General features: G+C 39.9%; 1 protein-coding gene across 2 annotated transcripts in view; it reads left to right on the top strand.

The window, feature by feature from the left end:
- Positions 1 to 23,376, top strand: part of PRTG (protogenin) — an 82,288-nt gene extending 58,912 nt beyond the window's left edge. Inside the window, exons 12-20 of one of the 2 annotated variants that reach the window (XM_061347466.1) lie at positions 7,959 to 8,054; positions 8,599 to 8,785; positions 10,433 to 10,560; positions 11,301 to 11,471; positions 15,052 to 15,234; positions 16,593 to 16,713; positions 17,633 to 17,798; positions 18,087 to 18,191; positions 19,230 to 23,376. In XM_061347466.1, coding sequence (XP_061203450.1) covers positions 7,959 to 8,054; positions 8,599 to 8,785; positions 10,433 to 10,560; positions 11,301 to 11,471; positions 15,052 to 15,234; positions 16,593 to 16,713; positions 17,633 to 17,798; positions 18,087 to 18,191; positions 19,230 to 19,619 — 1,547 coding nt within the window. In that variant the 3' untranslated portion in view covers positions 19,620 to 23,376. Of the gene's footprint in view, positions 1 to 7,958; positions 8,055 to 8,598; positions 8,786 to 10,432; positions 10,561 to 11,300; positions 11,472 to 15,051; positions 15,235 to 16,592; positions 16,915 to 17,632; positions 17,799 to 18,086; positions 18,192 to 19,229 lie in introns of those variants that run through there. The other variant, XR_009724588.1, reaches the window with a different exon arrangement.
- Positions 23,377 to 24,794: the final 1,418 nt, after the last annotated feature.

Raw genomic sequence — 24,794 nt, 5'->3', positions numbered from 1 at the left:
GTATTTCTTGGTGCTCTTCCTTTCCCACCCTTCCCCCTTAATAATTCCCCTGGACCTCTGTTGCTTGAAGCAGACTTTGGCTAGCCCCAGATTCGATGTCAAAGGCCATGACCCGATGTCAGAGCAGCCCATGCTGCTGGCCTCTTCTTTGAATAATTATCTGGAGTTTATTGTGTTGGAGGGGCGGGCTTGGAGGCAGCACAGTCACCCTGGCAAACCAGACCAATGGGCTCTCCAGCCGGACCACGACCCAACAATGGACCTGTAGGTTACACACAAAATCCAGCAGCACAAAAGATTCAATTAAAAACGGACATTTGGCCACAGAAGTTCTGGCCTTAGAACAACCATTTTTTCCACCTTCTGAGTGGGTTTGACACCTTTAATCGAAAGGAAAAAAGTATTATGTAAAAAAATGTATATAACTGAAGTATTTTTCTTATTCTGTTCCCCAACAGTTAGAATCTCCATTCTGGATATAGCTTAAGATGTTAATTTAGGTTTCTAGTTGCTGAACTTCACTCAGAGCATCAAACCACTGAATTTACTTGTTTTTTTTCTCTAGAAATTCTGTGCAATCCTAATTCTTCTAGAAACAAGAATAAAGCTCCCAATACTTTTATGTCTATTCATATTTTCCTCTTAAAGTGCTGAGAATGGGTTTGTTCAAAACAGGTATGATGAAGGTTCAGTATCTAGACTTAATGAGTCAACAGTAAATGACAGTAAAATGTCCATTTTCTTTGAGCTTCTTTATCTTTTCCTCTCCCCAAAGAGGACTTAAAAAGCCTGAAATCCAGATTGCGGAGTGCTGTCTCTTCTTATCAGGACTGAATGAAAGGCTGCTGGAGGTGGACTCGCTGCTCTGGAGGGGTGGGAAGAAAAAAAAAAGAGCTTTCATGGTCTGACCTCGGATTCTTTCTTAATTTTATCTAGCCCTGACCTGTTGGCTCTGCTCTGGCTCCTTTCAAGGCCTTCGGAGCTTCACAAACATGCAGCAGCTGAAGGAAACAATGACAGGGCTTTCAGGGATGGCAAAATTACACTCTCATGTAACCTTGGCTAGGTAGCCTGTCAACAGATGCTTTCTATGAAGCATTTGCCAGAAAGCCAAAATTTTGGCTGTGTTGATACCAGAGAACATGGCTCTGCAACATTCTTGATTCAGGACTCTTCAGTTTTTATTCAGTATAAGCTTCAGCTGAATGAAGAGTTACCCAAAGCGTGTCTTGTGTGTACAGTGTGGTCATGGAACCTGCTGGTACAGGTTTTATACTTAACATTTAATGCTATAAATTTGCTTGGAATAGAAGAATCATATGAAGACAAATTATCAAAATCAGAATGGAATAAACACAGTTTGATCTTTTGCAGAAAATTGATTTGAAGATAGTGTTAAAATGTAACCAGGACATTTGCATTTCTGTGGTTTTTTTTGAGAAAGGAGGATGGAATTACGTATGGATTAGCATTTTTCATCGGCTGTGTTGTTAGCATCGTGCTGCTTTAAGCTCAGAGGGTTTTAATTGTGTAGTAGAATGTATTGAGAGTGGAAATCTGTTCCATTGTGAACATGACAGTGACTTGATTGTTCTCAGTAACTTTTCCTAAAAGTTCAGTCTGTGGAATTTGGGTAATTTTAGAATGAGGAGTTGCATTAAAAAGTACTTCACCAGCTGCAAAGTGATTAGAAGCACATTTTTTGTTTTAGTTGTTTTAAGTGCTAATACAGGCATTTAATCTTTGTGCCTCTAGTTTTTCCAGCTGTGTTCATTGGAGGTGCATGAGGACACCATCTGGCAGTAATGAGATATAACTCTACCAGATGGAACTAACCCACATTCGTTGGAGAGATGTTCCTTCCTCTCCCCATGTCACCTTTATCGCTAGGGAAATGTCTTCAAAACAGAGGACTTTCCCTCCCACCTCCCCTTCCTTCGAATAACGGTAGCTGCTACAGCAGTCATCCCAGCAAAACCTGCTTTTCAGTGAACATATTTCAAAGGCCAGTAAGGGTCAACAGAAGCACCATTTATTCTACTGTAGAATGATGCCAGATTGTTTTAGATGGTGGTGTGTATTTGTCTCAGTGTTTTAGAAGAACTGAAGAACTGAGTTTGAGACAGTAACTCAATGGAATTCCATGGAATACACCAAAATACACTAAAACTAGTTCTGGGATGAGAAGATACCAGCTCTGTAGTTGCTTTTGCCTACCGTTGTGTATCTATTTATATTTCCATAAGCTTTGAAAACTGGGCTCTGTATATTTAATCCATGTTTAACTAGTAAATATGCATAACATAAACGTATTTAAATTCTAAGTTTTGGAAAAGAAAATGAGAAATCTGAATATTAGTATTTCTGACTGACAGCTGCTTTGTAGCAGCAACTTCTCCCCTACTGAAAGAGAAATGGAAGCAAGGCTGATGCAGTAGTAAAAAACAGTGAATAACTTTGAGCTGGTGCAATAAACCATGAATGCTTCAGTGAACTGTAGAGCAACACAACTGCTGATAAATCAAGTCTCAATTCTTCATATTTTTGCACTTTCTCTCAGTTTCTTGTGCCCAGACAGATAAGCAGCTGTGGTTCTTCCTCCATGCTGGGAAATGAAATGACTTGTCACAAAACAGGTTGGAACATCTGAGTGCACTGTAGTATCTTTCTTGAAGAAGCTGGTTTTCAGCATTAACATTAGTAATGGTCACAAGCTTCCTACCTGCTGTCTGAGAAGCTGAACATCATCTCTAAGATTGTATCTCAGGGATGCAGTACAACAGCACAATGCACAAGTAAATCATTGTCATCTGAATTCTTGCCGAGCTTCAGCTCATGTAATGCTTAATGTTTTTTCCAAGTTGCAATCCATGTTTTAAATGATAGTTCAACTTAATGTTTTTGCTCATACATGCAGTATTTAGCTTTGCCATAGTTCCACTATAAGGTGCAGAACCTATTCATAGCTGTGCAAAACAAAAAGAAGGCTCCCCCATGTGTCCTGCTCCTGAGAGACCCACCAGGGTTGAATCTGTAGGGCTCACTGCAGATTTTTATGGGAGAGTGAATGACAGGATCCAGAATTCTAGAGGAGTATCGCCAGGGAGCAGTGACCTACAAAAACTGTCATAGGAAAATGAGGCTGATCCTACATAAATTGTAAACCGGGGACTTTTGGGACAGTATCTATTTTGATAATTTGAAATTAATCAATAAAAAGATATTTAGGTTTTTTCCTGCTTTTATTTTATATAAGTATTATTAACAGAGGTGAAATTTGTGCCTCTGGTTGAGCTATTATTTATGTGTGTTTAATCCTAACATGTTTTGGTTATAAAAGGGGTATGTGAGGGAGCTCTATTGTCCTGTGTGAAGATATCCCAGTTTATCACACCCAGCCTACAATGTCTTTTGAGACAGCCTCTGTGTACTCCAAAGGCATTCTTGTAATAAAATTGATGAATTAGCTCTAGCATGTTTGTATCAGCATCAGTGCCAGCCTCTTGATTTGTACAAACAGTGTAGGTTTTGCGTCCTTTCCACGAGCTGATTTAATTAATAACAATAAAAATGCCTTTAAAAAGCTGTAGGTGCTGTGACACTTAATTTTATAACAGCCTAATGCCAGCAGCACTAAAAAAAAACCCAAACAAAACAAACCCTATTCAACAGAAATTAATTAAAAAATTCAGCCAATGCTGTTCACCTTAGGCCTGGAAACCAGCCTTCAATCACTGCACAACTGCTGGCAATTGCAAGAGAATTAGTTGAGACGACTCCACGTAACCAGCTGTTCAGGGAAGTCTGGAAACGCAGGGGTAGAGTGTTGCTGTGAGGTGGGTTTTTTTTTACTTAAACCAAATTTGTGTGTTGAATGGGCTGAGTAAAGGACTGCACCTCCTTTGTTTCTGAATAGCAGTGATCTTCTGTGGGAAGAAATGTTACTTCTGGGTATGTTATGACCATGACTGATGGCCTCAATACCCGCTTCCCTGTTTTCTGAGCCTCTTGATCCTCCTGTTGCTGTATAATGTGCATGGATGGTGCGCACTAAATTTGAGACCGTCAGCCCCCCAGGTGGCTCAATCTTTTATCAGTGATTTATGTGTAAACTATTCAGGATACCTATGCTGGTTAAAGATAAGAAAGCTTCTGAAGTTTGTTTTCTCAGAGTATGTCTGACTTTGAGTGTTTGATCCAGCTGATGGAAGTGTTTATGCCAAGTTTGTATTGTGATTGCCATTGAGGTGTAAATCAGATCAAAAGCCTTGAAATGAAACTAACGGTACTTAAAAATATTCTAAACAGAGGCTACTTCAAAAAATATTTTTCACTGTTTCATAAAAACAAATAGTGTACAAGTATCTGTTGGAACTGGAGGTAGATCTTTTGGCTATTGGCTGTCTTTGTTTTTTATGTGGTGGAGCTATGATCAACATGGAACAGCATCTCAGCAGGTACTTCGCTTTGATCATTGTTAATGTTACACGTGTAATCTGAGAAGCAAGTTTTACATCAGATTCTCTGCTGCTCAGTACACTGTCTTTAAAATTCTTTTATATGGTCCTTTTTAGTTTACTATGACATTTAGGCTTTTCTGGGCCAGTGCATAATGCAGCCCTCCTCAGTTGCTGCTGCAACTACAGATACCAGCGTGTAGTTTTTCAGCCATTAAAACAGTATCACAGTATCACAGTATGTTAGAGATTGGAAGGGACCTCAAAAGATCATCTAGTCCAATCCCCCTGCCGGAGCAGGAACACCTAGATAAGGTTACACAGGAACGTGTCCAGGTGGGCTTTGAATGTCTCCAAAGAAGGAGATTCCACAACCTCCCTGGGCAGCCTGTTCCAGTGTTCTGTCACCCTCACTGAGAAGAAGTTTCTTCTCAGGTTTAAGTGGAACCTCTTGTGTTCCAATTTATACCCATTTCCCCTTGTCCTTTCATTGTTTGCCACTGAGAAGAGCCTGGCTCCATCCTTGTGACACTCCCCCTTTATATATTTATATACACTAATAAGGTCACCCCTCAATCTCCTCTTCTCCAAACTATAGAGACCCAAAAACAGTAATATGTGACAGCTAAAAAATTTTGTTATTTCTTTTGGATTGAACTAGTCTTGCTGCCAACTGAACCTCAATGTCCTGAAGTGATCCTTGAGTTTTATGTGGTAGAGACTAGTTGAGAGACTGAAGTTTTAAAAAGGTTCTTCTATATAACAATAGTTCTCTTTGAAGCTTCTTGCACTACACAGGAGCAAGATGAATGGTATTCAACATTGTACTTTTTCTACATGTAAAGCATAAAAGACACTTAACAAGTTTTAAAAAATGTGCTTTTCTCCAAGACATTTGAATTTTTTTGATGGAAGTTGCATTTTTACCTTCCTTCCACATCCCATCATTCTGCCTCTCCTCCCAGTCAAGTGTTAATGAGGAATTCAGTCAAAAAGAAAAAGGCAGCAATGAGGATAAACAGAGCTCCCAGGCTCCTCATTCAGCTCAGCAGGGCACTAGACCTCAGCTATTCTTCATTTCACAGTGAAGATGATCAGTTCTGGGTGACCACTTTCAAAGGGCAGAGAGTTTTTGAAGGTGCTCGGCAGGATGATGAATTGTTGTGTCTGTCATCCTGGGTCCTGCGGAAATGCAGCGGGGGTCTCTTCTGCAGGAGCTTGTAAAGGAAAAGGTTGATGGTGACACTTGGCTGTCTGGATGCCACCTGGGTAGGTGAAATCTCTTCAAGAGTCTGCTAAATAGTATCCGAATTCCCATTTTTTCTAAGAACAGATGGGAGAATCGATTACTGAAACAACCTCTAAAGAGGAATCCTAATGAGATCTTAAAGATGTCTTGATGGCTTCTCTTTAAAATCTTTGCTCTGTTTTTGAGTACTTCAGTAACGCTCTACCTGGCTGTACTCCTAGCACAGGTTAGGAAGCCTGGGAAGGTGTGTATTTCTGCTTTGCTTGAGATGCATGCTGTAATTTGTCCTAACAAGTCCCCATAACTTGATTTTAGTGTATTCAAACCACTTGGTACTTCTGAAGTGTACCTATCTTCCTGGTTGAGCTTAGTGTTTTTAAATGCATCTTCCCCTTGCGTCTTTTGTTTTTACCAGTTTTTAAGAGATTGCAGTTGTTTCCATATAATTTGCTTACTCATTTTCTGAATTTTCAGTATTAAAATCCCATATTCTCTTTTATCACATACTTAAGGTTATTTTGTGTGTTTGTGTTCATCTCCTCCTATGGGAACAACTGATGTCATCTGTTATTAAAGTGATAGTGTAAAGTGAAAAAAAGAACTTCAAAGCAGATGAGAATTTTACCCTAGTTAAAAAATAAATCACAGTTTTTGGATGTTTTATGATTTTTATCATCTACTTGTGATGTTAAAGTCTATTTGAAAAATGGGAGTGGGCTCCTCTTGCCTATTCTGCCACTAGTGTTAAACACATCGAAGAAATACTTTAAATTTAAGAGCCCCTTTTGTTTTACAGCTATATTTAGGTTTTGGTAAAACAGTAGCTTAAAAATGAACATACATAGACATGTAAACCCTACCAGGCAGTAGTTAATTTAAAGCTGATGGTGGTAACTACAGCACAAAAAGATTGTTCACTTAAAAGAATATGAAAAGATTTTATAAAATGTATTATTATGAAATGACTGTGCTGTGCTTATGGAAACCTCAGATCAAGAGCTGTTGAGGTTGTATTGCTGGTGCAGAGACTGCAGAGGGAGCCAAGGATCCGATGTGAACAAAAGTCCTATTTGTGGTGAAATGCCAGGGATTTGTGTTCCTGTTTATTTCATGAGAGAGGCTACGTCAAATCCCAGATAAAATGAGAAAGAAAGAGCAGAGCTTACTTTGAGGAGGGATAATATTGCAGTGTTTTAGGGCAAGGAAAAAAATAAACAAGATCAGCACAGTTATATAACATCTAAACCTTCTGAAAATCTTAATAGAAGGAAATAGGCTCATGATAATAGAAGAATGTCCTAATGCCTACATCAGTGCTGGGGTTAAGTTTAGCTAGACCCAGCAGAGCTCATACGTACTAATAGCAAATGCTAGCACCTTGCATATCATCATTGTCTAGAAGGGATTTGTTGCAAGTATCAGCACAAGGGAGTAGACTGCAAAGAAGCAGTGCAGCCATCCTGGGGTTTTGTGCACCTAGCCACCTATGGGTACCCTGTGCCAGCCCCACTTACAGAAAGCTCAAGGCCCCTTTTGAACTGATTTCTTTGTAGTAATTTTTCACCTGGATCAAGGCCAGATGTGGCCAGAGAAGAGGAAATAGGGAGACCCTTCAAGGTGGCACAGTGACCTCCTAAGAATGCCAGAACAAGCTTTCAAGCAAACACGTAGAAGTGGAAGTTGTTAGTCACAGGCACTGTTAACAGTCAGTGTTCTTTCACAGTACATCTCCTCTTGGAACCTGGAACAAACACGTTTCCCGTTTCTTTGCTGGGTCCTGTCTTTGCTTTGATTGCTCTGCTTCATTACAGCCTGCTTATCCAGAAATAAATGTTAGTTTCTGTGGCCTCATGCTGGCTGTTTTAATGAGTCTTTATTATATACTGAAAACACGTTCAATATGCTGAATCCTGCTATTAAATCTAACTCTACAGCTATGAAGGTGTGATTTTATTACAGATAAAAATGTGGTGTTTATCCTACTCCCACTAATTTTTGTTACAAAGTTCTGTTTCAGGCTATCAGAAGCAAGACGGGGAAATAGTGGCTGATTCTGGGAAAAATTCAGGGAAATTCTTAGGCCTGGAGAAAGGACAGGCTTCCAGGCATCCGGCCTGCTCATCCAGCTGCTGACAGTAGTGGACAAGTTTTGAAACAAACTTGCAGGAGGATCAAGTTACCTGGCTATCTGCTGAAGTCTGAAAATCCTTACTTTTTACTTGAGTCTCATTATTCCTTTTCTCTTTGTATAGATCCTAGAAGAAAGTATCATGTAAGGCTGCTGGCATATAACAGTATGGAAGAAGGTTATCAGGCAGACCAAACAGTCAGCACTCCAGGATGTGTCTGTAAGTGTTCTAGGTGCATGAAGAATTTATTAGGAGCTGAGATGTTTCATGGTCCAGCAGCTCTGTGTTTTTAACCTATAAATAATCAATTAATTCAGTGTAAAACAGAGAACCAGAAAGATTGTATCTGTGACAAGTACTATCCTAGTCATCCCACAACTGAGACAATCTCCAGTGCTCATGAACTGCAGCTGAGGAAACAAGATAGCTACCAAAGGTTTTCTTCCACTACTAGATTGCCTGCATCACATAACCAGTGACGTATCATGTGTCTTATGAGAGATTTATCTTTCTCCTTTTTCTCTATTTATAGTTTTGACTTTGCTCTTGACTAAACAAGTGGGACTAGAGAAGTAGTAAGTGACATGTATTGGGTTGAAAGCTTGAACTAGATTCCTGGGTCTGAATACCAGATAATGCTGGGTAGGGGCAGAATTTAATCTTAAACCTTTGGCTTAAAGACAGGCTCAGGCCTGTTTTTGAATCATACCACTATCTGTATACAGTTCAATAAATAATTAATGCTCCTTTTTGTTCTGAACAGCTGTCCGTGATCGCATGGTGCCACCACCACCACCTCCTCACCACCTCTATGCCAAAGCTAACACTTCATCTTCTATCTACCTTCACTGGGGAAAGCCTGCCTTTACATCTGCACAAGTCATTAACTACACGATCCGCTGCAACCCTGTGGGGCTGCAGAATGCTTCTCTGGTTCTCTACCTTCAAACGTAAGTGCAGTGCTGCTAATGAGTCTAGGTTTCCCATTTCCAGATCCTTTTCACTCAGATCCTACTCTTCCTGCTCTTAGTTGCCTTTTACTATAACAACTTTTATCTCCCTTAGAGGACAGTGTGTTTTGGCCAGTGGCTGCTAGTTTTGTTTCTTGTTTTTTTTAAGATGTGTTCATAGAACAGCTTTGTTCTCCATCTGTGGTGCTTGTGTTGGATCCCTGGACAAGTTCTTGAATGGCTGTTTAGCTAAGTTGAATTTAGTTTTAAAGTCTTTTTCAACCAAACAAAAGAGAATAGGTAGCTTGTCTGGGCAAAGTGACTTCATTCAGTGTCTGATTTTAATAGACTGGAAACAAGAATTTTTGAGATTTGAGAGCTTGAGCATGTTACTGTGGGAATGCCTCATTCCTGAGTGTGTGGCAACCTGCCAGGAGAAAGCTGAGCGGGAACTAGAGCTCTTTCAGAGAAGCAACACATGAGGCATAGAATGGCAGAACAGAGAAGAATTTCTGGCTAGGCCTGGTGTCCTGCTCTGCTCAGGTGGTGTGGGCACAGAAGACACTGCTCCATTGTGACCACCTATGATGGGGGCAGTGGTGCTGTTGAGGGAATCCATGTAGCTCCCTCAATACATGGCTTTACTCAAGACTTCTAAATAAGAAAAACGCTGTCCTGAAAGATAGTTTCCATCCTAATATCAGTGGTTTTCTCTTCAAAGAGCACATCCCCTGCTGTATAACTGCTGACTTAAGGATCTGACACAGTATAATCACCATGTAAAATTCTTAGTGTGCAGTATGGATTATGGCAACGAATGCTGCTTTTTGTGATAGGATGAGGCTATTGCAAATACTGGTGACTGCCTTTGCAGTATGAAAGATGAAAATACTAAGTGAGATTTGATAAAGCAATATCTGTAGAGTAACACCATTTTAAATTGAGATTTACTCTTGACTGGGTGTTACCTGCCGGGTCTATCCCACCCCAGAGTCAGAATAAAGCAGAATGTCAACAACTGACTTTGTGATCAAATAGTAAACAACAATATTACAGTTAACATAATCAATTTTACAATTAGTATATTACCAAATGCAACTACAAGATGAATAGGGAACATTCATATTCTACAGAGATCACCAAAACATGAGGTGATAGAGGCTGTAAGTGGAAGGGGAAGTTGAACGCATAGACACTGTCTATTCTGTGAACTGAGAAGCAGATCCAGGAATAGTTGATGGAGCCAACATCGTGTGCTTTTTCAGCCTGTGGCGCTGGTTGTAGTGTGTTACTCCAGCTTGAAGCATACAGTCCTATGGACAAATACAGAAAGAGCTGAGTTTGGGATACTTACCGGTGTTCTGGGCAGTAATATTCTTACACTTGCTCATGCATCAGGTGTCCAAACAACCTTTAGCTTAAGTTAACTGACAGCACACAGAGCATCTGCAGGAGAGCTCCAGGTTAGTACCATCACATTTTCAGGTGGACAGTGCAGGTGCACCATGTGTCTGGACTTGCACTGGTTTGTCTTGTGTGGAACTGACATTGGGAATCTACTCACAGTGACTAAGAGATATCAGCTGAGTTTGGGATCTTGAAGTCAACTGCTGCAGTTAAATGTATTTTATTCCTTCATCTGTACAGGTCAGAGACTCACATGTTAGTTCAAGGTCTTGAGCCAAAAACCATGTATGAATTTGCAGTTCGGCTCCATGTGGACCAGCTCTCTAGCCCCTGGAGTCCAGTAGTCTACCATACTACCCTTCCAGAAGGTAAGGCACTAGCAAAGGACCACATAGCTCTAAAAAGAAAGCTCAATAAACCAAATGGCATGAAAAATTGCTTACTAATTTCAGCTATCTGTAGGAGAGAGAAATACTTTCCTCTTGAGATACAGATATTGCTCTTCTTGGTGAGAGATAGAAAAGTGCTGTCAGGAAAATCCTTGTTTTGGAACTGGGAGATTACTTTTCAAGAATTACCTAAAATCAGCAATGACTTTGATATAAAATTAGCAACCACTGAAAGGAAATAACTTGGATCAAAACCTTAAAATCTGTATTGAAGAGGCATGGCTGTTTCCTAGGCACTATGGAAACATATTTTAAACCCCAGACTTCTAGAAACTGTTAACCATATTACACGTCTACTGCCCTGGCTGCTGGTTTGCTGTTCTGTCAGCTTGGTGAGTGGAAATCAAAAACTGGAGGTCCATGTTCTCAGCATTGCAGTGTTTGGGACATACCTGTTCAGAGGGTAATGATGTGGGGGTTCTGTCAGTAACTGTTTCCTTCCGGAGTTGGAGGAAAAATACTAAATTTGCTTTTACAGGATTTGAGCTATCGATCAGATTGGAGTTAACAGGAGAGTTTCTCTTAAGGAGCAGTATGTGTTTGTATGTGTATCTGGGATGTAGCAGTAGCCATTAGGTCTGTGCATCAGTTTCTTTCTGAGCAATTTAATTGCATGTAAATTAGGTTAGCCTAATAGCATTGTGTTACTGTTCTCACAGCACCATCTGGCCCTCCAGTAGGAGTGAAGGTGACTTTGATAGAGGATAATACTGCTTTGGTTTCCTGGAAGCCACCTGATGGTCCTGAAACAGTTGTTACACGATACACTATCCTGTATGCATCCAGGAAGTCTTGGATTGCTGGGGAATGGCAAGTGTTGCACAGAGAAGGTAAACTAAAATCATAAATCTGTGGACTGGATAAACAATAAGGCTGCTTATAAGATGCTTTGTTACTTTCAGCTCCCTTGGACTACACCAAAAAATTCATTTGAATGTTCATGTGATAAGTTACAAGAAAATTATAATTAGTTTAGAATTATTCCTATGGTTGCAATGAAAACGTATTAAAGAACAAATAATGCTGAGAAGGTGAGGGGAGAGCAGCTCTCTGTGTTGCTTTGGAGCTCAGTGTGTGCATGTGAACCAAAATGTCTCATAAATCCAATTACATCCATCTTAGCTCTGTTGTAACCAGGATTGTGATGGTTTCATTTTGTAAATGCACTTTTTCAGGTCTCTGAAGTCTCTGAGATGCCTTGCTTTCCAGAAATAACTTTATAAATGTGGCTGCATGGGATTAGATGTTTCTTTCAATCACTGCCAATCCAGTTAGCTCAGTTCACTTAATGAACTTTCCCCTACTCCCAGTAAATTGCTCTGCAAATTCAATTTAACTCTCTGGCTCTATTCTGCTGCTGAGCCCTGGCTAGCTAATCTGACAGGAACTCAGGTATGGGGATGTGAACTTCAGTTGCATCCTTGTGATTAGATATTGTATACATTTTTATAGGGATTTTCCAGGATAATACTATGATTTGAAGAGCTGCATTGAGAACAGATTTCTACTATAGCCAGAGAAAAAGAAAAAGCCATTTACTGTTCGGTTGGTATTCCAAATAGATAGAGGCAGTTCAGAATATATAAAGTTCTAATTATATATTAAACCAGAGAGGGAAGCTCAGTGTTATAGAATAAAGTTATGTGCTTGAGTAGCTTATTTAAGAGGATTGCCCAGGAAAACTTGCTATTTTGTTGTTCTGTGCTGTTTGATGGCTGAAAGCTTCGTTGTCAGCAGAGTGAGGCTTGAAATTTTCCATGGAGAAAATTCATAAAGAAATGAGTGCACTTAGAGGACAGTTGGTTTTGCCATCAGTGAGAGGAACTGTTTTAGTTCAAAGATGGTGGTTGTCCTTTGTGCTGCTCCTGAAGAGAGGATGAAGGACCAACAGCCATTCTGAAAGGTGGCAGTGCTGCTTTGTCTTTGCTGGAGCAGAATGGTATTTGTTGGGCTGGCCTCAAGTAGGATGGTCAGCTGTGAAGAGTGACAGTAAAATGACCATTACTGGCAAGCAAAAACTGTGAACAATAACTAGTCTCTGAGTATCAATGAGGCCTAAATATAGGGGGAAGATTGAGCCCATGGTTTTTCACTTAAAATTGCTCAAAGAAATAGTAATACAAAGTTGTCCCATTAAATTGTGGAAGGAAACAGTGATGTAAAGTTGTCATATTAAGGGACCAGCTTAATACTAATTTTTACTCACTGAAAACCCCAGCAGATGTAAATTCACAGAGAGCTTATATGTGAAGAGTGTATCTTGTCATTCTGGTGATGTCTGTTGTATGCAACAAAGTGACTGAATTGCTTTCAGATACGTACTTCAGCTCAGCCATGGCTGTAAAACTGAGCAGCATCTCAGTGTTTTATCACAGGTATTTCAGATGAGGGGATGTGAATAACAGTAAACATTTTCATGTGTTCCCATACTGAAAGTGTTGTCAGGAATGAGCAAATGGAGAGCTATAAATCTCAGTGTATTACTATGTCCATCAATGCTAGAGTCACTGGTTTTGTATTTTGACAGCTATATGAGGGTTTGAGGCATGGCATTGGAGTTAAGGCATTGTGACACATGAGGACAATCTATAGTGCTCTTAATTAAAGTACAGATGAAAAAGTCTGAACGGAAGTTAGCATGTCAAGGTAAAATTGGGCAAATACTGTGATAAACTCATGAAAGTCCTTTCACAGGATATTTGAGATAGACACAGGGTTTGGGTTTTTAACGCATTTATTGTGATAAGATCAGCTACCCTATGCACTAATAAAGAGCATTGTTTTGTCTTGACACTAAACTTGTTCTGCAGAGGATTTGTGAAATCTTAACCCCATTCTTTTCCCATATCTCCAAAGACAGCCCCCAAATAAAAAAAGCAAACAGCCCCTCCAAACCAAGCGAAAACTCCACAATATCAACCCTACCACCTATAAAAGGCATAGCACAGGCTTTAGTTTATGCATGCAAATTTCTACCAGTTCACCAACTTAAAAACCAAAACTCTCTAATTTGACTGGGCTTATCTTAGGCACGGCAGTGTTAGAAAATATACTGCGGTTTGTTGCTGATCTGTGATCTGAGTTACCTTCCAGCCACCTTCCCCCTTTTCACCAGTTCCCTTTGAGTGGATCAGAAGTTACAGCCTTTGCACACTTGGTGTGCAGTAAATCAGTACAAATGCAGCAGATTTGAAAGGAGCTGGTGGGAAAGAGCCTGCAATATTGAAATGTGACCTTTCGCCCTTGCTGGTGCTAAATATTACAGCTCCTTTGGTTACAGATACCTCACATTTTACTTCAGATGCTTTCAGCTAATGGGTGGTGTTTATGGAAGAGCTGAAATACCTTTTGAAGTAGCTTCCCTTTTACCAAATGTATAATCTTTCCTGTCAGCAAAATAACCTTGTATTTTATACACTCCTAATGCTACTGTAAATTCTGACTTCTGAAACTGATTTGAAAGGTTGACATTTAGACTCAAGCCTGAGAAAGTGAATGGAATATGTGAAAGAGAACAAGGAACAGATTTTTACTTGTAACTGCCACTGCTTAGGGAAAGAAAAGCAGTATATTTCTATGGTAGAAAGAAACAAGCATTTTAGAAATGAATTGGAATTTTAAGCAGTAGTCTGCAGTGCCCAGACAGGCAGAGCTCTTATTGACTTTGATAGGAGTTTTGCCTATCTAAGGACAATGCAAGTGAATCCTATTGATGTTCTTAATCTGTTTTTCTGCCTTCAGGGACTTTAGGAAATGAATCCTTAACATGTGAGAAAGACATTTTCTGCAGTATTTTTAGTAGCACAGCTTAGATGCACAGTAATCAAGGAAGCCTATGCAGGTCTAAATAAGGTTTAATTTTCTTTTTAAAGTATGGTTATAATGTACTCTTCCAAATCTGTCCTGTTCATTTAACAAACTAGACTTGAAATTTGATAAACTGAACGTGAATTGTTTTGTTACGCAGTTTCAATTCACGTTCAGGCACATCGATTAGTATGGGGGGGATGTCTAATGTTCTGCTTTCTTTGCCTGAGTCTGGTTACTAGCTGGAGCATCCTCACAGATAGGATCACAACATAAATGCTATCACATTGAAATGCAGAGCATGCTGGATCTAGGATTAGTATGCTGTGTATCATAGCCAGTACTTGACTCTGGGGTTGAACTTTACTGGCTGCAGTGTGCTGTGGTCAAGTAGTAGGGAGAGAAGGGACAGAAGGGACCAGCAGGCAACCCCAGTGTTCATTCTGTACCCTGTGTATGCAGGTTAGAATATGACAGCAATCACAGTCCTCAAACAAGATTCAGAGGTGGTATTGGAAAGAAAGCGTAGGTCCCAATGTCTAAATCTGAGTCTGTTCCCACAGATGTTGTCTAACTGGAACTCTTTCTCAAATCTTTTCACAGGAGCAATGACCATGGCTTTGCTGGAAAACCTTGTAGCAGGAAACGTCTACTTGGTCAAAATAGCAGCCTCCAATGAAGTGGGAGAAGGACCCTTCTCAAATGCGGTAGAACTTGCTGTCCTCCCAAAGGAGACACCAGAGTCTAATCAGAGACCTAAACGCCTGGACTCGGGAGATTCCATAAGTCAGTAGCAATGTTTTGACCACTGTTGTCACAAGTAGTAGGAAAAAAGATCCCGGTTTGTTTTAGCTTGTAACCGCTGTCAGGGTATACCATTCTGTCCTAACACCATAGCATTTTATTGTAAATGAAACTATTTGGGAATTTTTATTTCAGTTCAACTCAGAGATGGTTTAGTTATTTTGCTCAGAAGTTGTAAGCTTACCTTTCAAATGACAACACATAACTGTTCTGCATTTCACATCAATTTTGCAGCCACTCTTCTAAGGCACTTCCTTTAAATCCTTTATTTAAATACCAGTAGCACTGGTGAAATTAGAACCAAAAAGCCCAGCAGAGATAAGATGGCATCTCAAATATGTCTGTTGAAATTTGCTGGTTCCTGGTATTTCAGCAACCCAAATCACCCCTGTCAGTCAGTTAGGGTGGTGAGGCACTGGAATAGGTTGCCCAGGGAGGTTGCGAATGCTCCATCCCTGGCAGTGTTCAAGGCCAGGTTGGATGAGGCCTTGGGTAATATGGTTTAAAGCGAGGTGTCCCTGCCCATGGCAGGGGGGTTGGAACTTGATGATCTTAAGGTCCTTTCCAACCCTAACTATTCTATGATTCTATGATATAGCAGCATATACTTTCACCAAAGAAGTCAGCCCCACCTGCAGCTCTTTGCTAAGAACTTTTTTTACCTTGTGGAAATTAAGGTAACATCAGTGGTTTCTCCAAATAAGAATGGAGTAACACATTGTCTTTGTCTGATACAGCAGGGTTTACCTTAGTGGCTTATTACAGATCTTAAAGTGGTCTGGGGAGGCCAGAGCTAGCAGCTCTTCAGGTACATGAACCTTTTAACCTGTTCTTGTTACACATTGAATTCTGATCAAAACACAGGGATTTTTCTTGCTCAGGTTTTCTTCCTTCCTGGAATTCAGTTAGTTTTTAGGCCTAAGCAAATAGAGTCATGTCCTCAGGATTAGATTAATAGACATATAATGTCAAAACATAAACTAAACTTGAGCACTCCTGGGCAACAATGACTCTCTCCTAGGAGCCTTTTCCCTTTGTTATCTAGTAGCACCCTGCAAGGAAGGGGTTGAAGAGAGCTCCTCTGCTCCATGTTGTAGGTCACCAAAGAGGCTGTGGCATGTGGACCTGCTTCACCTCCCACACCAGAACTGTGTATACTCTGTTTGGTCTATAAGTTTTGTTTTCAAAAGTGTCAAACTGTATTACAGAGAAGGTCTGGAATCTCATTAAAAGGAAGCATTTGTCTCTGTGGTTGTGACTGTAACCCTGTTAATATGCTGACAGGGAGGAGGGGGCAACTCTTCTTATTTATTGAGCTTTTCTATGTTCTTTTTTTATAGCTTATTCTGACTATTACCATCTGGACCAGAAATCAATGACTGGAATTGTTGTGGGGGTTTGCATAGCTTTGACCTGCATCCTTATCTGCATCCTGATCTTAATTTATCGCAGTAAAGCCAGGTATGTTTTTGCTCTTGAAGACTGAGCCCTTTCTCAAGGCACTGCTTCTTGGGATGTGCCTTCATCTCCAAGAGTGCTAAGTTCTCTGAAGTACTCTGTCTCTTCACCTATTCCTACCAGCAGTGGAAACAAAGCACTTTGTTGGCTCTTCCTACTCTACCTGAGCCCATTCTCCAATGAAGAGGAGGAAGAACCCACAGAGTGAGTCAGTGGTGCTTTGACAACTAAGTATGAGGCATGTTTCCAAATAAAAAAAAACCCTTCTGTGTCAGACAAGCATGCTGCTTTACATCATCTGCTCTTCCTGCTTAACCCTCCAGCCTGCTCAGACCTGGTTTGCGAGGCTTTAATCCTCTAGTGTTGCTGGACAAAACAAATTGACATAAAGCAGTGCCATGATGCAGTTTCTTTGCACTGGGGCAAGCCACCATCTGTCTTGTCATCAGCTGCTATGGGGCATAAACTGGCCCAGTGACTTCCTGTAACTTTGGGCTCAGAACAAAGATAAGTTACTTGAAATAGCAAACTTTAAAACTGTCTGAAAGTATATTTTAGTAACAAGGGCTTTTTAGCACATATGCAGGAGCAAATACGGATTGGAAGACAGTCTCTGTGTAGCATGGCAGAAAGGCCTTAATATTATTAGTGGTTACTTCCTTCAAGTAATATTACTAATCATGACAATTCCTGTCTGCACATAAGCTCATAGCCTACTGTGTATGATTAACTGGAAGCAGATGTTATTTTTATCACAAGCAATAACATTTAAATTCCATGAGAGTTGGAAGTGTCGTGTAACAAAATGTAAATGTCAAGAATATTACCAGTATTACTTGATTAATAATAGCTTTGAAGTTTACCCTTGATTTTTTGTATTTTCTTCCTGTGGGTCAATTTTATTCTTCTTAACATTGTGTAGGAAAACATCTGCTCCTAAACCTGCGCAGCAAAGCACTGACCAGCTGTCACATACCAGCGTCTCATTAGCCAGTGCTAATGAGGTGGAGAAGAGTACTGAAGGAATTGCAGAGAACGAAGAATCCCTATTGCCAATGATAGTGGGAAACAGCTTTATCGATGCTAAGGTAATGTGAGCCTTACTTGTTCCCAGACCAGAGATCTTTCTTCTGAATTCATTGCTATAACATTGGAGTGCTTATCAAAAGTGAAATATGTACACTACAAATCCAGTGGAAGTTTTTCTAATGGGGCAGCACAACTTTGGCAATCCAGGATCAAATTTTCAAGCCTTAATTTGAAAGTTCAGCTAAGGATCTGATTCAGTACAGGTTTCACTCTGTGTTCTGCAGATTGCAGTTTGTCTTAGAAATGTCATTTGTGAAAATAAATGTGTTTGTCTCCCTCTGTTGTAGGGGGGATCTGATCTGATTATTAACAGCTATGGGCCTGTCACAAAGGCTAACTGCAAGAAGAGGTGGCTGTTCTTCCAGGATACCAAGAAGGTGAAGACCGAGGAGGTAATTGCTCTAATGGGCAAGGATGTGCAATCTTTAATACCCTTGGTTTGTAAAGGAAGACGTAGTTTTCCATTTATGGAAAAGCATAATTAGTGGTCTAAGTTTTAATTGGGTGTGTTAACGCTAACGGTGTTCTGCCTTGTAGTAAAGCCTTATGGAAGTTTCATTTTCTGTCCCAAGTTGTCAGATAATTATTAGTTGATTGCTTTCTTGCCTGTGCCCTTCCATCTGTGAGCAAAAGGATTTCTGTGTACTGGTCTGTGCATAACATCTACAGTACTAAATATGCAGTGATTTTGTATAAATACAAATTCATAATAGTATATAAAGAATGCTACCCTGACAGCTAAAACTTTGTTTGCTGAAGAGAACCAAAAGAGGGAAATTAAATTATTTACCCAAAATACTGAAGAAATTGAGAATCTGTGTAGAACTGTCTGGCTTCTCAGATGGTTACTGTGGAGACGTTTGCTATTTGGATGAGAAAAATAACTGTTTAAAGCTAAAATGTTAAATCCAGAACATTATCATGCAAATTCACACCTATGGAGCATCTAAGTAATGTTTCTTGGATTGCAACCTGTATTGTGCTCTTGTATATTTAAGGAAGTCTTGATACACATATTGTAAATCAGTATTCCAAAATATTTCCAGAAGTAGCTGCATATTTCTGATGCCTCTATAAAAAAAGTATTTGTTACCACTCAAGGAGTAATGCTTAAAGAATATGCATGAAGGGACGGGAGAGAGCTCTGCCAAGTATGTTTTTTAAATGCCATCAGGTCTCTCCAGTGGAATCATTCTTGATTAGCCATGCTTAGCTAGAAGGGATTACTTCATCTATTATGGAAGAGAAAAGTATGAGCAAGACTTGAGATTGATTCTTTTTAACCTCCTGTAGAAAGGCCCAAATTGTTTCAAGCCAACACTGTTAGAGGTTCTCTTGAGGAATAGGAGATAGGAAATGCAGTAAAAAATCAAATTCTAGCTCAGCTTTTCACAGCCTGAACAACCTTTTTCTCTCTGCTTTTTACGCAGCCTCAGAGAAGATTTGCCCAGGCAGTGTGTCTGTACCAGCCAGGCACCACGGTGCTGATCAGTGAGGATGACTCCCCCAGCTCTCCTGGCCAGCAGTCTAATTTCCAGGTGTCATTCAGTATTGCTGCTGATACAGAGCATTCCGCCAACAGCGAAGGCAGCCACGAGACCGGTGACTCTGGAAGGTTTTCTCATGAGTCCAACGATGAGATACACCACTCCTCTGTGATAAGTGCCACCCCTCCCACTACCAGTCCTTTTGCAAGCAGTGACTTGGGTGTGAATGTGATGAGCTCTGATATAAGTAACTGCACAGAGTCTCCTCTGCTGTTTGCGGCTGACCAGACTCCTACCTCACCTCTTCAGATGTGCTCTGCGGTGCAAAACTGACATCCTTAGGGCCAGGCCAGACATTCATGCAGTGTATGTCTGTTCGAAGGACAATGAACAGGGAGCCAAAGTTTTATCGTGGAAAGCCTGGCTAACCTACCAGGTGATCCCAGGTTTCTGTTGAATGTTTTTTTTGTTTCTGGGTTTTTTTTCTTGTTTTGATTTGCTTTTAAAACTCACTCGTTTTGAATGTTCAGTGGTCAACAAATGTGAAAGGACAGTGAAAATTTCTGACTAACGTTAAAAATATGTCACTGGAGCAAAGGGAAGGCTGTTGGCCCTTTTGCTGACTATCTACCTCAGTTTGCCGAGAGGTGAACTCTGAACGATGACTGCTTTACCTCATGTGTGTTCTAGTTGGTCTCAGCTATGAAACTGATGATACTTCCTAGTAGAATTGTTTTATTTTGGGTTTGGTTTTGTCTGTTGGGTTGTTTTCCCTTCCCCAGTTGTGTGTAGAATGTATGCGTGTGTGCACGTGTGCGCTCAGTGATCAGGGAGTTGTATAGGTAGGCGAACAAGATTGTTTAGCTGAAGCTCTGTCTTTAAAAAGAAGGAAACCTCAGAGTATAAAATGTAATGATTTAATGTGGTTGACACAGAGGATGTTAAAAGCTGGGAAAACTGGAGTTGGTGCTTCCACGTATACAGCCACAGGAAATCTTTTGTACCTCTTGATTCTTCATGACCCCAGTAAGCCTAGGACAGTGCCTTTTCCTCAGAAACTTGTGCCAGTGACTGCTGCCAGGGTATATACTATATCCTTAGGGCTCTGGGACGTTTTGGGTTCCCCACAGTGACAATTGCTTCCCCTTTAATGACAGTTAATGCTAAAAAGCATGGCAAAATGAAGAAGTATTCAGCATTTCAAAACAGTTTGGCTCTGCATGAGAGTCATGGAATAGATGATAATGCTGAGTATTCCAGTATCACAGTACTTCTTAGCAATGGTGCCTTGCATTATATATTAGAAATTACTGATTTGCCTTATGCCTTTTTAGAATTCGTAAATTTGCTTTTGAGTACAGAAAGATGCCTTAAACACTTCTTACATGTTTTAAGTAAACTGTGTCATGAATTTTATACTTCATTTTTACCCAGCTTCAAGTGCTGATGAGCACTGCTAGCATCGTGGTATGTCTCAGAGCTTTGTTAGGATGCAACCCTGCTCCTTGCCTTCACCTAGTGTGCTGTTAGCTCAGGGAGTGACTTTACCCACATGCTGATCTAAAACTCTGATCAGGCTACCATAAGAAATAAAAAGGCTAGAGCTTTAGTTGAAGAGTCTGTTGAAAGAGGCAAGTACTGCCTTGAACCCATGCAATTCCTGTTTTATACTACCTCCTTTGAAAGTTATTCCAGTGTTTTTTGGGGTTTTTTGTTGTTGTTTTTTCCTGTACTCAGGGAAGAGTTTGTTACTTTTGAGCTGCCTCCCAGAAACGTGGAGCAAACTGACAGGGTATCATGTTTTGTTTTGTTTTTTAATAGGAAAGAGAGAGGGAGAGAGAGGGAGGAGGCTGGAACCATCCAATGTTACAACCTTGCCTGCATCTATATCCAGTATCGAGTCTCCTTCTCCACTCCTCCCCTTTCCCTGTTTTACTAAAAAAAAAAAAAAAAAAAAAAAAAAAAGAAAAAAGAAAAAAAAAGAAAACCCCCAGGCATATGTTTTTACTGAAAAAAATGTTTAAATTGTAACGTTGTGAGAAGCAACCATAGGAACTCCTATAGGGCTCCATTTAAGTATTTTTTTTTAACTCCCATTGACTTTACTGGGGCCAAGACATCACCCTCTAGGTAGGGCAGGCTGACTTCTGTTTTGTTCCTCATGTATCAAAAGGTGCTCACAAGTTCGCAATAAGCCCTAATGTTCTGTCTGGCTTGTGCTGAGGAATTGGTTCTGGTTACTGTAGTTCTGTGCCTTGTAACTGCTAGTTCTGAATCAGACAGGGCACGCTCACCTTTTTGTAACATTGTTGATTCAGATGCTTTAAAAATCATCTTGAACCAAAGACTTTTCTGCAGGGAGAAGGAAGCCACATACTGTCCAAAAATTACTGAACTAGGCAAAAGCAATAGGTTTGAAGAGCTGAATACATTTTATTGTATAAGTAGTTACTAACAAAAAACAATAGGGCTTCTTGATTGTAGTTGGTTGCATAGATGAGTTGTATGCTTCTACAATTCTAAGTACCTTGTTGTTACAAGAGCCTTTAAAGAAATCTATAATACCAGCAGGTATCTCCAAAGACTTCCAAGTGTAATTTTTTTCTCCAGCACGTAGTTGATCAACATTACAGTATTAAACAAATTATTTTTGAACAGTTTTTTATCTACTTGCTGAAGAAAAAGAAAACCTTTTCACCAAAGATTTATTTTTGGTCTCGTCAGGCAGAATGTTTAGTGTACAGCAGAGTACTGTTTCTAGTTAGGTAAAGTGTGAATTAATCAGAACTAGGTTAAGAATGTGTAACTGTAGCATAAAGTTTCACACTTCATCTTTCAGAGTAGCCTCTTTCACTAGTTTCAGTCAGAAAGAGCCGATATGCAGAGATGGTAACTGCTTCTCCAAAGACTTGTTTGCTGTAAGTACTGATAATCAGATACAATTTTATGACCATCATTACAGGTAAATACTTTAAATCCTAAACTTTTTCTTCCAGACACCCACTCTAGTTTAACCCATGGATAATTTGAGAGAAATAGACTCCATATAAAATCTGTCAACCTAATATAGATGCTCTTACTTCAATAGCTTAAGAGTTGAAAATATCCAGTGTATTACAGCTCAGTGCATCCAGAACTTAAGGTTTTATTAAAGTACTTTTAATCAGCAAATAAAGAAAACCAAAGATATTTAAGGTTACCTCAGCATATAGGCAAGCTTAGTTAGACATTAATTATTCTTTTTCTTTACTTTTATGTTACCCAAATATAGTAAGTTTCTCCAGAACCCAGTCTACATTCATGTGCTTCCGTTGTCACAGTCGTGATTCCTACAGAACAAAAACCAGGCTCGTCTCAAAACTCATGACTTATCAGTAATCTGGCACAAGATTTTGCACGAGAAAATTAGTCTGATGATTGAAAACTCCACTGATGTAAGCAATCTCCAAAAAACTGTGGAGAAATGGATACTTGCTCTCTCGAACTCAATAGCAGAATCAATCTTTCATGATTGTAACAGTGCAAAATTGGGCTCAAATTTGAAATACTTCGTATTGCTGAAGCCAGCACACGTAATTGTAGATATGACGTTACAGCTACTAATTTTCTTAAAAGTTTATACCTGTGGCTAAGGAAATCAGTTTTTCGTATGTGAACTTTGTTCATTGCATTTGCCTTGGAAGAGCTGACAGAACACAGCCGCAGGATGGCTGCAGGTTTTCCTATGATTTTTGTCTTGGTTATGTCTGTAGAATCTGGGTCCTGGAGGAAAAAGCCAATATAATTTTTCAATTATGAATATTACTTAATGCATTCTGGAAGATGAACAGGAATGTGGAATTTAGTGTTACACTATGTGAACTGATTTTGTTTTAAGTGTTGTAAGAACTAAAGAGCCATGGCTGGTGTAATGAGCGTATATGCAACCCTTGTGCTTTAGAAAGAAAGCAATAATGTTACAGTTGATGTCACTTGAAAACTTACAGAGGAAATCTCGAAACTGGCCTATTGTGCTAAAGTGTTTCCAAGGGAGGACTCTGCCCCTTAATTGCAACAGCAATGCGTATGTGTGTTCTGGAGGACCTTGATCCAAACCTTGATCCAAACTGCGGCCTCAATCTGCCCACAGCTGCACCTGTGTACTTTCTTCATATTTAACAAGCAAAAAGTATTGTTATCTTTCAGGAGTTACCCAGGAGGACTGGAAATCTGTGTGCTGTGTAGAACAGGGCCTATCATTTGGTTTGGGTGTTTTTGATAGCTCTGTTTCTGTAAGAGAAACTTGAAAAATCAACATATCATTTTTAATAAATTCCTGTATTAGCTGTGCATTTTCTATGCAACTTATGAGATTTTAGCAGGAAAGAGAGTACTGAGAGACTTCCTCACCTGCTTTTGATTATTCTTCATAGTTCATTCCGTCTGTGGTTTTATTCCCTTGCTTGAGACTGTGAGCTAAATCTTGTTTCTTTATTCAAATCAGGGTCCTGATCCTGTTTCTTTTTAAGTCAGTGACGGAATGAATTTTTATTCCAGTTTGCAGAGCCTGGACAGACACAGTCAGCTTTTTGGGGGTGTTGGGTTTTTAAATCTTCACAGTATTATTCTTTCTAAAGGAAGAAATTCTTACATGGTTAAAACTCCCACTGGCAAATGTGGTTTTGTAAGATAACAAGATACCATGCATCAGAGGTACATCAGAGGCCCACTGTAATTCTCCATGCATCCAGCCTTAGCCTGTAGTAAATACTGAGCATTTCAGGTCAATTTACTTCTTTTTCATTGCAAACTAAGTCAACTTGAATGACTTGCTTCTTGCTGCCACCTGCACGTACACAAGCATAGTTACCATGGATTGCTATGTCTCGGTAACATGTTACTCAGAGCACACTTGTCAGCCCTAAGACCAGAAGCTCTGGCTCATTTTATTCATTACGGAATGAAGTGCATGCAGGGGAAAGTCCCTCTCCGAACATGGGGAATGTTTGTAGGGCCCTCCATGTTTAGCCAGAAATCTCATTCCCACCAGCTGGGAGCTGCACAGGTGTAACTCTGGTGCTGTTCACAGAAATAAATTGGTTTCTCTGGTAAAATTGAAAGCAGAATGACACCTAGTAATTGCTAGAGGTCATTTTTAGTTTGAACTATTCTTACACTTACTAGTTGCTGCAACTGCAGCTCTGCTAATAGCAAGCGATTTCTGAAGTGGAAGAATTTTCAGGAAAAAAGGAGCGCCTTTCTATAATATAAGTTTAAAACATATTATTTATGTAAGTGTGTATTTTGGAAGATGGGTTTCAAAAACTACTATTCTTCAATACACCTCCAAAACCAACTTGCTTTCTGTTAGTAGAGGCCCAGGTGAAAAGAACACAAATTCAGTTTTGCTCAAATGCGAGTTTCTTTCTTTGTAATTCCTCTAGATTTACTCTGAGAGTGGTCCTCATCAACTGCAAAGGGATGTAAACACGTGCTGTGTTGGCCCCTCTGGCTCACTGCGAGCTGTGC

Source organism: Neopsephotus bourkii, unplaced genomic scaffold (genome assembly GCF_033783945.1).
Source record: "Neopsephotus bourkii isolate Nb327-2 ecotype Australia unplaced genomic scaffold, CSIRO-AGI_Nbou_v1 NB_318, whole genome shotgun sequence".
NCBI lineage: Eukaryota > Metazoa > Chordata > Aves > Psittaciformes > Psittacidae > Neopsephotus > Neopsephotus bourkii.
Note: the sequence above shows the minus strand (reverse complement) of the source record. Positions and strands in the feature narration are given on the sequence as shown.